The sequence below is a fragment of the Sander vitreus genome, chromosome 9, assembly GCF_031162955.1.
Source record: "Sander vitreus isolate 19-12246 chromosome 9, sanVit1, whole genome shotgun sequence".
Taxonomy (NCBI): Eukaryota; Metazoa; Chordata; class Actinopteri; order Perciformes; family Percidae; genus Sander; species Sander vitreus.
The window spans coordinates 21574431-21588681 of record NC_135863.1 but is presented as its reverse complement, the minus strand read 5'-3'; the positions used below and the strand labels follow the sequence as shown (position 1 = coordinate 21588681).

Sequence of the window (14251 nt, the reverse complement as noted above, 5' to 3'; positions counted from 1 at the left end):
TCAGGGAGCATCCATGATGATGTCGAGTTTATAGCAGACCAACACTCCTGTGGGAGGGGCTGTGGTGGTATTTAAAAAGTAATGAAGCTACTGTATGTATGTGTCAGATTCAGGAGCATGGTATGTGCAGCACGAAATGGATACATTATCAATGGATCTGGGTCACGCCATCCATAATCACTGAGCATTCTGAGCTCCATGTAACTATATATGGTGGACACTCATGAACATATAATGGGTTGATGTGTTGTGTGATTTAGTTTCACCTCTGCTTTTGCGTATAAGACAGTGATTGGTTTATGGATTAGTAACACACCTAATCAAGCTTGTTTGTATCTCAATTTCAGGGAAGAGCACACATATTCATGTAAAGGAGATGAATGTGAAACTCTGACAAACTTTGCACAGATAAAAGTCAGTGTAGTCAAAGTCAGACATTTTTGGGGAGTCGGGAACATAAACATAAGAAAAACACATTTTTGAGTTAAGGGGGACTTTAACATTTTGCCTCATAACTCCTGACCCACAAGTCAGTAAAATAATACTTCTTGCTTTCTGGATTTTTTGGTTCAAAACACATTGATCAGTAAAGGCCATGCTCATTTCTGCCTCAAAAGTTTTTTATTTAACCAATTAATGCTAACAATGTCATCCAGTCTTCACCAGATTTGGTACGTAACTTAGTTGGATGGACCTGAAAAAAAGTTTCAAGTTACAACTATACTGTAATTGGTTTCCCAATGGGCTATTTGGCATTAATGCCATATGGACGTCCTCCTTATGGCGTGCTCAGAGACAAAAGAGAAAAATTGAGACAAATGAGTCTGCTGAGTCTTTGCTGGAGTCTCTGTTCTGTGTCAGTTATGTGTCACTGTACTGTGGTGTGACGTCTGCAGCAGTCAGTTCCTGCCATCAGTCCCATTCTCCTCTTCTTCCATGATGCACAACAGTGAACTAATGAACTGAGTGGCAACACCCTGCTAGGCTAGACTAGGACAACTAATTCAACATGCTGTCCCTCTCCAGTCCCCCATGACTTTGTTTAACTAATGAATTGAACCATGCTGCACTGCAGTCTGCAATAAGTACTGTTCTGCCATCAGATAACAGACTGGAGACAGAGCTATGACTTGAAACTAGCCTCTCTGACAAAACAGATTCTTTGTCTAATATAATGTAAATGCTTGCTACAGCATGGACTTGTATTGACATAAAACAGAGTAAACAGTTAGCGTCATGCTCAGCATTGAGACAGAAATAGCATAATAGCTCCAGCACTAAGCATCGTCACCCGTATGCATGCAAAGACCTGACTGACCAAATAAAAATGACGACTGTTTACTGTGGGCTCAAGAGTTAGAGAAAAGCATGCTGGTATTTCTTCTGCTTATCAGAATGGACATGTTGTTTGGATAGCGGTGTGTATAACCGGTCTAGGGATATAAATAGAGACACACAGTGTGAGATAAGAGAGGGAGATGAGAAAGACTGTAAAGCTGTAGTGCTCGACTGTCAACAATGTTTTCATACAGATAAATTGTCAGGGTTTTCGGTCGGTTTGCCTTCACAATACTAGTGTGGGGGCATCAGAAGCTGTTCTTTTATGTACTCTTTTTTATATTTATATACCTTTTATCCATTACTTTTGAAGCTAACTATTTCACCTGTGTGATTCTTTTTGCTTATTTCATTTGTTTATTCATTAATTTTAGTTTCACGTTCATCTATTATTCTAATTATATCAACAGTTTGCCTATTAACTTTTAGTTGGATGTTCTCTCTCAGCCATTGGCGATTTTAGACCCTTTTTAAATTTCATCTCAGCCCCCGTAAAAAATTACAATAATAAAAACATTTTTTTTTTTTTTAAATCAATTTTAGTGCTTCAAGTTAGAGTTTGTGAACTTGTCTGTTAGTGACAGAGGACAAACAATTACAGATTCAAAGGGCTTGAAACAGGCACTGTATCCGTGTCACATTCTCACAAGGTCTGATCCTAGAATCGCCCGTGCTCTCAGCTAACTATTTACACCATGTATCACTGCTTTTAGCTAACTCTCTCAAGATCTTTGACATTGATCCAGTATTAAGCAAGAACGCTGCTGTCGGCAGTCTGCGAAACAAGCTACAATGTAGGCATAGGGCAATTTTGCACGGTTCTATTTACGTTCACAAAAGTGCTCGTTAGCCATTGACAGGCTCAGATTACATTACATTACATGTCATTTAGCTGACGCTTTCATCCAAAGCGACTTCCAATTAAGTGCTTTCAATGTTGAAGGTGCAAACTCCAGACAACAAGTAGTAAGTGCCAGTATATTTAAGCTAAGCATTTTCTGAAATGTCAGTGGAGCAATTTAATTGGGAAAATCACTTCCACAGCTCGGATTTTTATTTTGTCATGTAGAAGGTCATGCTGTACTGTATGCAAGTGTGTGCAGTATTTATTTGTATAGAAATCACACTGATGCTGGGCAATCATTGAACAAAAGTGCCTGAAAGACGCATATACATATATATATATATATATATATATATATATATATTTTTTATCCGAGGTGCAATCGGAAGAGATGTGTTTTCAGCCTTTGGCGGAAGATGTGTAGGCTTTCGGCCGTCCTGATGTCAATAGGGAGCTCATTCCACCATTTAGGAGCCAGGACAGCAAACAGTCGGGATTTGGTTGAGTGATTAGTTGTCCCTCGCTGTGACGGGGCAGCAAGCAGGTTTACTATTCTAAGTTTCTGACAACATTATGGGAAGGATTTCTAAGTAGGTCCACCTTTTTGTTAAAGAGTCAGATCCTCTTTTGAAACATAAAACCATCCGCGAAATTGCCTTCAAAAAACAGTAATTTTAGCATCGTAAATACACTTGTTTCGACAGAAACAAACTAAAACTATGAAAAGCCGTTTTGGGTCGTCTTTCCACTTTTCCAACAATCACCACTCGAAAAAATAAAACACACAGTTTACCGATTTACATGTGAAAATATGTTGGCTCTACACACGCTAAAGGTATAGTTTAATTTTTTTGGGCTTTTCGACCTTTAATGTACAGGACAGGTGAGAAAGGGGAGAGAGAGGGAAGACATGCAGGAAATCGTCACAGGTCAGAGTTGAACCCTGGACCTCTGCGTCGAGGCATAAACCTCTAAATGTATGTGCGCCTGCTCTACCCACTGAACCAACCCGGCCACAAGGTATAGTTTTTTTGAATGGAGTCTGGTGGGTTTAGTGCCAGCTATTTATGGTTAAACAAAAATGTCTTAAAGAAGATTCGAAAAGGCCTATCTCCATAGGGATCCTTCCCATAATGTTGTCAGACACTTATAATAACAATCTGAGTCTGTCGGTGGCAAAAACAGCACTTTTAGTGGTCGAAATTGACGATGCATATTTGCCCAATAGGGTTGCATTACAGCTCGGTCAAAGATTGTTGTTAACATCAGTCACTATAGCCTCTTTCCGACCAAGTAGTTACAGGAACATAGTTATAGGAACAGTCCACTTCTAAACAGTTCTACTAACTACTCTCCCCCAAAACTGTTTTTTCCCATTTGCATTCACACTGGCCAAGTGGCCATAGGAACTGACCTTTCGTTATTATACACAGCCATCTAACCACCATTATGTGGAAAAGGGAGAAGACCCTGCCCTGAAGTAGGAGCTGAAAGAGCTACAGGAACTGTGGCCAGAGGAACTTAATAATCCCCAAATTGGTCCAGTCGGAACACGAGAAAAAAAGGGTTCTAGGAAGGTTATGTTCTAGGAACTGCAAAAATCCCTCTAGTCGGAAAGCGGCTTTACACACAAAAACATAGTAAAATAGGATCCAGTTTAAAAAAAAAACGAAATTATTCTTTCCATCCCATGTTTCTCCACAACACTCTTCCCACATCCGTCCCTCCAGCCCTCCCCTGCTTCATATGTCCATTTGCCCTTGACTGTTGGGCAATACACCATCTGCCAGCGGACACCACACATGAACAGAGGGCATTAGCATGTAACTGCACTCCCTCTCCTCCTCTCCCATCACTTCCTCCCCTTCAAGAGCAATAGAGCAGCGTGTCCGAATCTTGGTGAGAGGAGGGAGATGTGACCCCTGGGGCCTCTGGTGAGGAGCACTGATCCACTGGGCCTTGACACATGAAACAGACACTTGAGGAACTGCTCACTTCATAACCTGGAAAACCACTAATGCCTGACACTGAATGAAAATCTAATTTCAATAACAATCCGTATATCCGTATACCCAAGCATAACAGCCAAGTCTCTGATTGTTGGGGCTTGCTATGACCATGGAAATGTTTACTGAACCTGCAAACGGAGGGTGTGCTGCTACCACTGAAGTCTTTGATCATTTCACAGTCTTGTACCTTTGGCTTTTTCAAGATGTTTTTTTGCGCCGAATCAAATGTTTTGTGGTCACGATTCATCTCGTAGCTGGGAGGCTTGGTTGGTCTCTCGGCTTAAAACTCTTTAAATAAGCATTTTCTGAAATGTCAATGGAGCAATTGAATTGGGAAAATCACTTCCACAGCTCTATTTGTTAGACTGTCCCTGCCTACCTCTGCCCAAGTTTATAACAGGCTTTTTGTTAAGAATTAAAGTCTCTAAAGCCAAACCAAGAAAATAACCCTGACGCCAGTACAATGAATCAAAACAGTTTGAAATAAGATGACTGTTAAGATTTTCTGGACATCTTTTTGGTATTTCCCTCCTGTAGCCCCTTTTCCACAATTCTCAAATCTACACTTTCTCCTTCATGTTTGGTTTATGTGTACGAAGAGAAATTAATATGTGATAAGGCATCAACCTGGCTTCATGTCATCAGTGTGCTTTATGAAGAGAGGAAGAGTCTCTAATATTAAAAATATATTGGTGAATCACAATGAAATCAGGATCCACATAACATTAACAAATATAAACGTTCTGTTGTAGTCATGCAACAGTAGGACATAAAAATACGGTGTTTTCTTGTATAAATTCTCATTCCTCATCATTCTAACATATTTTGTTCCTCCATGCCATCAACACACACATTAGTAAGGTAGTATACTGTGTGTGTGTCTAAAGGTGTGTGCGTGTGTGTTTACTTCTGTGGGTCTGTCTTTGCTTTGCAGTCACTGAGCTAAAGGATACTGCTGACGTCAAGTCAGGTTTTAAACATGCAGGACATCACACACGCATGCACGCACGCACACACACACACACACACACACACACACAGAGATATAGGACTTGTCACATCCTGAGCCCTGACGCTCAGTGACATGGCTCATTAATGGGAGGGCCAATTCAATTTCTCCCTTCCTCTGTGGCGGCTTACAGTGACAGCCATGCATCATGCTCGCAAGCCACCAACTTGAGGCTTTATGTCCCATTAAAAAAAAAACTCAGTGCTGCTCCTTAACTATGTCCTCAGGCTGAGAGGAACAGATTGGGTTTCAGAAATATAATATTATATATTGTTTGTTTTATAAAAGTACTTCAGGAGGATCTAAGTCCAGTTGTATCTGCGTCCTCCGGCCACAAAGTTTGATTTTATAAAATAGACACTGCATCACTCATACAATATAGGAGGCTCTTATCTGTGTTAGACATTTCTGTTTTTGCTTGTGCTGAGACTCTAAAAGTTCAGTTTCTGAAAACGTGCCACCTTGGAGGGTAAATAATGTAGAAGTGCGTATCTGGCTATAAACATGAGGATGTGTTCATACAGACGGGTTCTTTGTCTTTAAGTGTGTTTTATTCAGTGTGACTCAGAGCATGTTCCCCTTTGTAACATGACCATGTAGTAACACAGCACGCATTATGGATTTCTAAAATATACTTTCTTCATATATTTCCCTCTTAAGAGAAATTGCTGAATAACATTCCGCTTCACTACAACTGTGACTTACTCCACATTTTGTAGTTAAGAAGTGAGCAGATTTAAAAAAAAAAAGAAATGTTTTTAGGAAACGAGGACATTTGAGTCTCACTTACATCCCACTGGCTTTGAGTGACATGGTCAGTAAAAAAATAATCAGAAAGTCAATAAAACTCAGCTGCTTCAGCAACCACTTTTAAAGAAGTGTGTGTGTGTGTGTGTGTGTGTGTGGGGGGGGGGGAGAGACAGAGGGAGAGAGAGAGGGGGAGAGAGAGAGAGAGAGACGGAGAGAGAGGGAGCGAGAGAGAGAGAGGGAGAGACAGAGAGAGAGACAGAGAGAGAGAGAGACAGAGAGAGAGACAGAGAGAGAGAGAGGGGAGAGAGAGAGAGAGAGAGAGAGGGAGAGAGAGAGAGAGAGACGGAGAGAGAGGGAGCGAGAGAGAGAGAGGGAGAGAGAGAGAGAGAGAGAGAGAGAGAGAGAGACAGAGAGAGAGACAGAGAGAGAGAGAGGGGAGAGAGAGAGAGAGAGACAGAGAGGGAGAGAGAGGGAGAGAGAGAGAGACAGAGAGAGAGAGAGACAGAGAGAGAGGGAGAGAGAGAGAGAGAAAGAGAGAGGGAGAGAGAGGTCATTTTAGTTTAATTGAGAGTGCCACACACTGAATCCTGAGGCAGGAAACGCTTAATAGAAGCCTCTGAGTTTATCCCCATGCTTAATTGAATGAGCTGGAGACTCTGAACGTCGGCTGCATCATTATTCTTACTAACACACAGCAAATCAGGAGGAATTTGTCAGGTTTAAGTGAAAATTACTTCATTTTGTTTTCTGCTGGGTTAGTTAGGAATGCGCACAATTTGGGGAATCCCCTCTTATGTCCCTAAACACAGTTTTCTCAACAATTTGAAAAGAATAATTCCCATTGTTGTTGTCTGGATTATGTGTTTACATTCAAGATGTGTTAGATCATCTGAAAAGATGGCTAAGGATGACAACCTGTAGGGTTTTCATTTAGTGCTGCCATGGCTTTTCAATGCTAAAATGAACCATGGCCCGATGTAATTAATTAAGACTAAATGAGATTGAGATTAAAATTGGTTCACGTAAGAAAGGAACGGATGCAGTAAATTGTTTTCGCAGATGTAATTTCATAATGTGGTACATTGTTCAAGTAAGTGATCCACTCGGATTTTCATTTTGTCATGTAGAAGGTCATGCTGTACTGTATGCAAGTGTGTGCAGTATTTATTTGTTAGAAATCACACTGATACTGGGCAATCATTGAACAAAAATGCCTGAAAGACGCAGGGAAAGAAAGCGTGTGAGGAACATTTGGAACAAAAAGCAGAAAGAGAAGGATTATAGGAGATTTATAGAGAGAATTGAAGTGCTCCTGTTAATGTGACTCTCTTCCAGCAGGTTTTTCATTCCATTTGTCACCCATGTAAAATGTCAACTGAACTTGTGTGAAAATCTCCAAATTGTCTACTTTTCAGAGGTCATTTTGGAGTTCATCCAACTTATAATTGAAAGGATTTCATCAGCATTTTTGTCCTATTCAGTTTTCTTTTCTTCGAATATGTTATTCTTCAGTTGAGGTTAAAACAGTGAAAGCTGACAGCCAGGACAGCTCTAACTTCAAAGGTGTGAGGAAAAATAATTATAACACCGCTGATTAATATAGACGTTGCAAAGCCACAGGTGAGCTTCAAACAGTGGCGGCTTTGCTTGACAGGGTGCGATCAATTTTCTTTTTCACTGGCAGTAAGTGGCACTGTTTAGCGTGATTTATGCTTCTGACGTGCACCTCTCAAAAAATTTAACTACAGGTCGTGGTGATGCACGTCACTCGGCTGTGGCTTGGTAGCGCTGCATTTCCCCCGACTCATTTCCTGGTTCTCCTCCATAAACAACATGAAATCAAGGAGAGAGTTAACTTTTCCTGCTACAGATTTCCCACCGTGGTCAGAAAGCACAGGGGAGACTTTGTTTCTGTCGCTATGACTCTAGAGTTGCTACTCGCTCCAAAGCTCATTCGCGTCACTCTCTCACTCTCTCTACCACACACTCCCCACGCACGCATGCACACACACACACACACACACACACACACACACACACACACACACACACATGCCGGCCCTGCTATTCTCTTAGATCTACGCACACACCAACGCACAAGTATAAACTTCAGGCCACTTACGTAGGCTACGGCGAAAGCTCTGCGTCGAGCCTCCGCTGAAGCATAAATCACACTTAAGGCTGTTTGAGCGACGCTTATCTAACCAAGATGAGCTCTGTATAGATGATTCAAGCTGCGTCTTGTTGTATCTTTTGGTGTGGTGTTGAACAGGGTTCTGCTTGAAATCTACTCATCCAATTGACAGTTTATCCCACAGAGGGATGGCTCACACTGCTTAACAAACACAAACACACACACTTGAGAGATTGAAAGACCTTGCGTAACATTTTAAAGCCGCTCCAACAACAGGGCCACGTGGATTTGTTGCACGGTATTGATCAATGTTTTGTTAACAGCTTTGGGTCCATGAAAGCTAATTCATGATTAAATTATTCCTGCTTGCATATTTCTTTTCTTACCCAATGAGATTTTAGCTTTCTTTTGTGTACCAGTTGTTGCATCTTTCTGCATCTTTTTGGAGCGTGTCTGCTGCTGATATAATAGGAAGTGAACAGCTCTCCACTAGTTTCAGGGATTATTTTGTTAGCCTATTGTTCTAAAATACAAGCCATTTGGTTTACAGGAAGGTGGTGATGTGTAAAACTGCCATACAGTGCCCCATCTTGCTGGTATGAATACAATAAAACCCAAAGCCATTTGTGTACAGGGGAATAATAGCAAATTGTATTCCTCAACTGACACAGTGCCATGCAATTCCATCTCACAGCAGAAGCTATACAGTAGATCCAGCGGCTGCTATTTTAGCAGGGAATCCAGGCATGAAATGTGTCATGGAGCTTCATAATGAGTTGAGAGAAGTGGCCATTCAGGCTGCATTCGATGCAGATAAAAGTAACAGTGATCAGTGATGGTGTGAATCACTTGGGTGAGCAAACATGATGTGATGCAGCCAACCCCAATTTCCAGCTCTTTTTTTTTTTTCTCGCCACCTAGTTACAGATTTATCAATTCCAACATAAATAACAAATAGCTTCCTTCCTCAGAATAGTAACCCAAGTACACAAATGCCCCAATTTAATTATTTACCTGTTTTTTTTCTCATTTTCACAGATCATGGAAGACTTGTTTTATATATTTCTCTCATTAAAACACAGAACAATACTAGATATATACGGTATTTCCCTGTGGAAAGCCTGATTAATATTTCCTGTACTGTAGATTTGTCCCTTCAAAGTAAAGCATTTAGTTCACCAAAGTACAGAGAGAGTTGAGATGTATAATAGCAGCAATAAGCGTCATTCTTCTTTAAAATCAGTAGAGCGTAGAGAAATCTCAAGGGCTTCACAGTGCTGCCATGTTTCCATAACAGCTTCATCACCATTTTCCTCCCATGGCTATGAGGAATAAATGGGTCACAGGGTCTTCACGTTAGCAGAGCTGTACATCTCAATCACTGCACACATGAACAGCTGATGAAGCGATGGACAAAAGTCTGTTTAAATATAAATGAAAAATGTGTGGTGTCCTCACAGCTGCTGATCGGACCAACTTCTCAAGCCTCCTGTCACAATTAACAGTAGAGTTGCTGAGTCCTGTTTTCATCGATTTATGCTTCTGTTTCTCCTGACCACTGTCTCTCACGCCTCTCTCCATCCTTTAGTATAAACAAGTGGAGCAGTACATGTCGTTCCACAAACTACCGGCCGACTTCCGACAGAAAATCCATGACTACTACGAGCACAGATACCAAGGCAAGATGTTTGACGAAGAGAGCATCCTGGAGGAGCTTAATGAGCCTCTGCGCGAGGTATGAAAACACCCAAGCATCCACTATAATGTGCTCACTCACCCACAGACACACACTGTATTGATTTACTTATTAACCGTCAATGAAGTCGCCTTAAGTGCTTACCAGATCTCACTGAAAAAAAAGGTTTTAAATGAAAAGTAACAGATGGGTTTACAGTGATTTCCACATTCACTTTATGTTCCCATACACCTTTCCTGCTGCCAGTGAACACTGTTTACTGCAGTTTACAGTAAATACAGTCCTTTTGCTTCAATGGCAGCTTAAAGTACGCTTCAGATAACAGAAAAATAGGAGAATACTTAAATGAACTGTGCCAGGATCCCTTTAGGTAATTAAAAAATGGTTAAACATATATATGAGTGTTTTATTATCTAATCACCTAACCCTTTTAACATAATAAACAGTAATTTCCTTTTTTCAGATATATAAATGAAAACAATGAACTCTATCCATCATGTGTTTACCCTTAAATAATCATGAAATTAATAGTTTTACAAGTTGTTCTTTCTGAAATGCCAATTTAGAACACCCCCACAACAAATCAAGCTAAATCTTATATCCGTTTTTCCACAATTGATTGTTCCTTCTGATGTTGGAATTAATGCAGTGTGACTGTTTTTTAGCAGTGGTGCACTGCTGCGTGGAGTACAAACTGAGACTTATGTAAACCTATTTACATGCATGCCAATACATCTTACGACATCCAATGCAACATTTTGACCCACTGCTGTTTCCTGTTCAAATTTAGGAAATCGTCAACTTCAACTGCCGTAAGCTGGTGGCCTCCATGCCGCTGTTTGCCAACGCTGATCCTAACTTTGTGACAGCCATGCTGACCAAACTGAGGTTTGAAGTCTTCCAGCCTGTAGACTACATCATCAGAGAGGGAACCATCGGCAAGAAGATGTACTTCATCCAGCACGGGGTGGTCAGCGTCCTGACCAAAGGAAGCATCGGCATGAAGCTGATGGACGGCTCCTACTTTGGAGGTATGTCACCTTAGGATCATCAGTTATTCTATTCTGTTCTGTTGTTATATTCTACTATTTTCCATTCCGTTCTGCTCTCTTCTATTGTTGTAGGACCTAATCAGAACAGAGAAGAAAAAAGTAGAATAGAATACAATAACAGAAGGCTATTCTATTCTGTGCTTCCAGACATGTTATATACACTTTGAGTCCACTACAGTTTTATCCCAGATGTGTGTTTTAAAAATTGTAGCAACAGGCAGATAAAGAAAGAAATAGAAACAGCACCCTGACTGTTTACTTTGAATTCTGCGCAGTCTTGCCTCATAGCCACTTCTGTCCCACTTTGTCAGGCTGTTGTTCCTCTGTGGCTGTTTAAAAACATGTGGTGCCTGTGTTGCTATCGCCATCCATAAACCCACACAGGCGTGCGCAAAACACACTTCTGCACTTTTTTAGGTCTCATGGGTTGATGGTTGGGGCTGCAGTTTTTAACATCTGGTACCTTCTGCAGCAGACCAGAGTTTACAGGCAGTAATGTTGATGTGCCAGCTGCCCAGGGCGCTGTTGGAGGGGCACATACACATTGGCATACAAACATACACATACACACATCCAAATAATAACAGCTAATTAGCACAGCATAACGATGATGACGGGCCATTTGTAATGTCAAGCATACATTTTTCAGAGCCTTCCCTGCCGCCAGTGAGGAAGTCAAATGTCTGTCATAAACAAAACTAGCAGTGGGCTTGGACTAGAGGGACAACATGGTTTAACCACCGCAGTGTGGTGCAATGCAGTATGTGTTTGTGGTAAAATCTCTCAATTAGTAATTAGCAGTAGATGGTGATGTCAAGCCAAGTCTCGCATTGGCAGACCTATCTCCACATCGCTGTGGAGGAAGGTCTGGCCCCTCCACAGATACATTCTAGGATAAAAGAAAAGCTTTAGGTTGTTTGCATTTCTTTAAACCAATCACAATCCTTTTGGGCGGTGCTTAGCTATGGACACAGAGAGGGTGGCTCTTCAAAATGATCTCAGGAAGGAACTTGTTTGGTGAAACATTTGCACCCCGCTCAAGGGCACTTCAACAGCGCGGCGCTGCACTTCAAGTGACACAAGCGCTTGTGCTGGTTGAGATTGCTGTTATAGCCTCATTTCACTCAGGGGAAAAATGTCAAAAAGACAACAAAGTTTGCTTAACTTTTTCAAATACGCTGGCCAGTCGGATCCCAAACAAGCAAAAAACGTTTCTGCCGATCAAGAATGTGGAGACCACGGTGGGTTTTTTGGTTAATTTAATAGTCCGATGGATAATTGCTGCTTGTGAAAACAATTGTTGCAGTGTATTTTTTTTATTTTTTACATTTCGCACCGATGCAGTGCATGTTCTGAAATAAAAATAAGCATTGCCCTGATGTACACACAGCGTTGTTTAGGTTTTTTTAGTCAGAGAAGCTACTTAGGCAGTGTAATTTTGAGTCGCCGGATCCACCCCCGCTCTGCGCTCCAGGACCTCCCACTTTACAAATTAAGCACTGACTAGTGGGAACAGGAAACACATCCCAGGCTATAGGAAAAGGTTAAGGCAGTCTTGATCCCAAATAGTGCTGGGACTATTGATAAAAATCCCTTTTTTTCCTCTGTATTTTGCATCATATTTGATGATGAGAGTTGCCCTATCAAGATACAAATGGTTACCCCAGTGGTTTGAATGGCTTTTTAATGCAGCCCCGGTGGTTTCATTAGGATATTATTCTCTCCAAGCATGTCCCACTAATTATACTAGGCTTGCAATATGTAAATGGATGTGTTATGTATAAGCAGGAAGATCCCAAGTGACAATTTTCTGTGGATTCTGAGGAGAGTCTTTCCACAACTCTTACAAAACTGGAGCATCTACAATGCTTAAAACCTATTAACCTTCATTTCTCAAACATGACTGGACAAAACCTATGTAAGAAAGAAAGCCCAGAAACTTGCTACTAAGGTATGTGATGTCACTGACATGTAGCTAATTTAACTACGCCGTCAAGTCACGCTATGAGTACATGTCATAGTCCAAAAGGGCTTCATACATTACATCCTACAGCTTTTACTTCCATTACAGCAGCTGACCTTGGGGAGCATCACCACCAACCTACAGTAAGCAGTAAAGCGTCTATCTGCGTAGGCTATTAATAATTAATCTGAACAGCAACTATAAATCCTTTATCAGATCATGAATGATGACAGAACATGGTCACACTTAAATAATATCTGAATAAAAAGCTGCTGTCTCCTGATCCCCACACAGTGAATGTATGTGGGTGTATGTTAATGTGCTTTATATGTTGATAGAGACAATGTATGTGTTTGTATGAGAATTTCTGGCATCATTATGGCAAATCTTATTAATATGTACTGTAATATTAACTTTTTCCAATTTCTGATCACGATAGAGACAACAAGATTAATACCACTCTCATAATGTCTTTATGGCAAATATGAAACTAGAACCAGCAGATGGTTAGCTTAGATTAGCATTAAGACTGGAAACATGCTTTTTGAACATTGCTTTTTAATGAAAAGTGAGGTGTGTCTGCAATATTCGTTAAAGCCCTCCTGGTTTGTTTGCTTTGTGCAGCGCCCCGTTTGCAGCTGGAGACACCACAGTCCTGAACAGGCAGTCACAGTGCCCCCATGCATGTCTTTAATGGAGTCTTCTCGCGTTTCTTTATCTTTCTCCCTTTTTTTCCACAGAGAGTCAGAGGAGGTCGACCTTTTCAGATGGCGAAAAAGGAGGGCATATGGTTGTCAAGACAACAGTCAGCCCCAGCCTATAGAAGAAGAAAGCAAGAGAGATAACGATACTAGGGGAAAGGAAGGGGAACAACTAAATGTAATGAAGCTTAGCTGCACATCTCCAAATATAGAGTGTGCTTCCTTCACACAGCCGTCAGAGCTGTGCCACTGCTGGGGGAAATACTGTCAGTGGGTCACACTGGCTACGACCTCTGCATGCATAAACCACTTTCATTCTGAACACACATTTCAAAGCCTAGAGTTTTATCCTTATTTATAGTATATCTGTTCGAATCTCTGTCACTGTCTGATGCCTTGAAATCTGTCAGTCTGCCATTTTGTGATCTAACCATCCCTTGTCTGCTCTCTCTTTCACCTCACCAGAGATCTGCCTACTGACCCGTGGCAGACGGACGGCCAGTGTGCGATCAGACACCTATTGTCGCCTGTACTCTCTCTCTGTGGACAACTTTAATGAGGTGCTGGAGGAGTATCCCATGATGAGGAGGGCCTTTGAGACGGTAGCCATTGACAGATTGGACAGGATAGGTAAGACTGCTCCAGTAAAGCAAACTTTAGTTGATATTGTTTAACAACGAATTACCATATAGCAGGATAGTGTTGTTTGGTGTGTAAAGGTGATCAAATGTATCTTTCCATCTAGACCTGATTTA

The 14251-nt window shown here is 41.2% G+C and overlaps 1 protein-coding gene across 1 annotated transcript in view; it reads left to right on the top strand.

Annotated features, from left to right (window-relative positions):
- hcn2b (hyperpolarization activated cyclic nucleotide-gated potassium channel 2b) overlaps positions 1–14251 on the top strand; it is a 37052-nt gene that overhangs the window by 17926 nt on the left and 4875 nt on the right. Inside the window, exons 5-7 of the mRNA XM_078258183.1 lie at positions 9673–9819; positions 10571–10811; positions 13962–14126. Coding sequence (XP_078114309.1) covers positions 9673–9819; positions 10571–10811; positions 13962–14126 — 553 coding nt within the window. The remainder of the gene's footprint in view (positions 1–9672; positions 9820–10570; positions 10812–13961; positions 14127–14251) is intronic.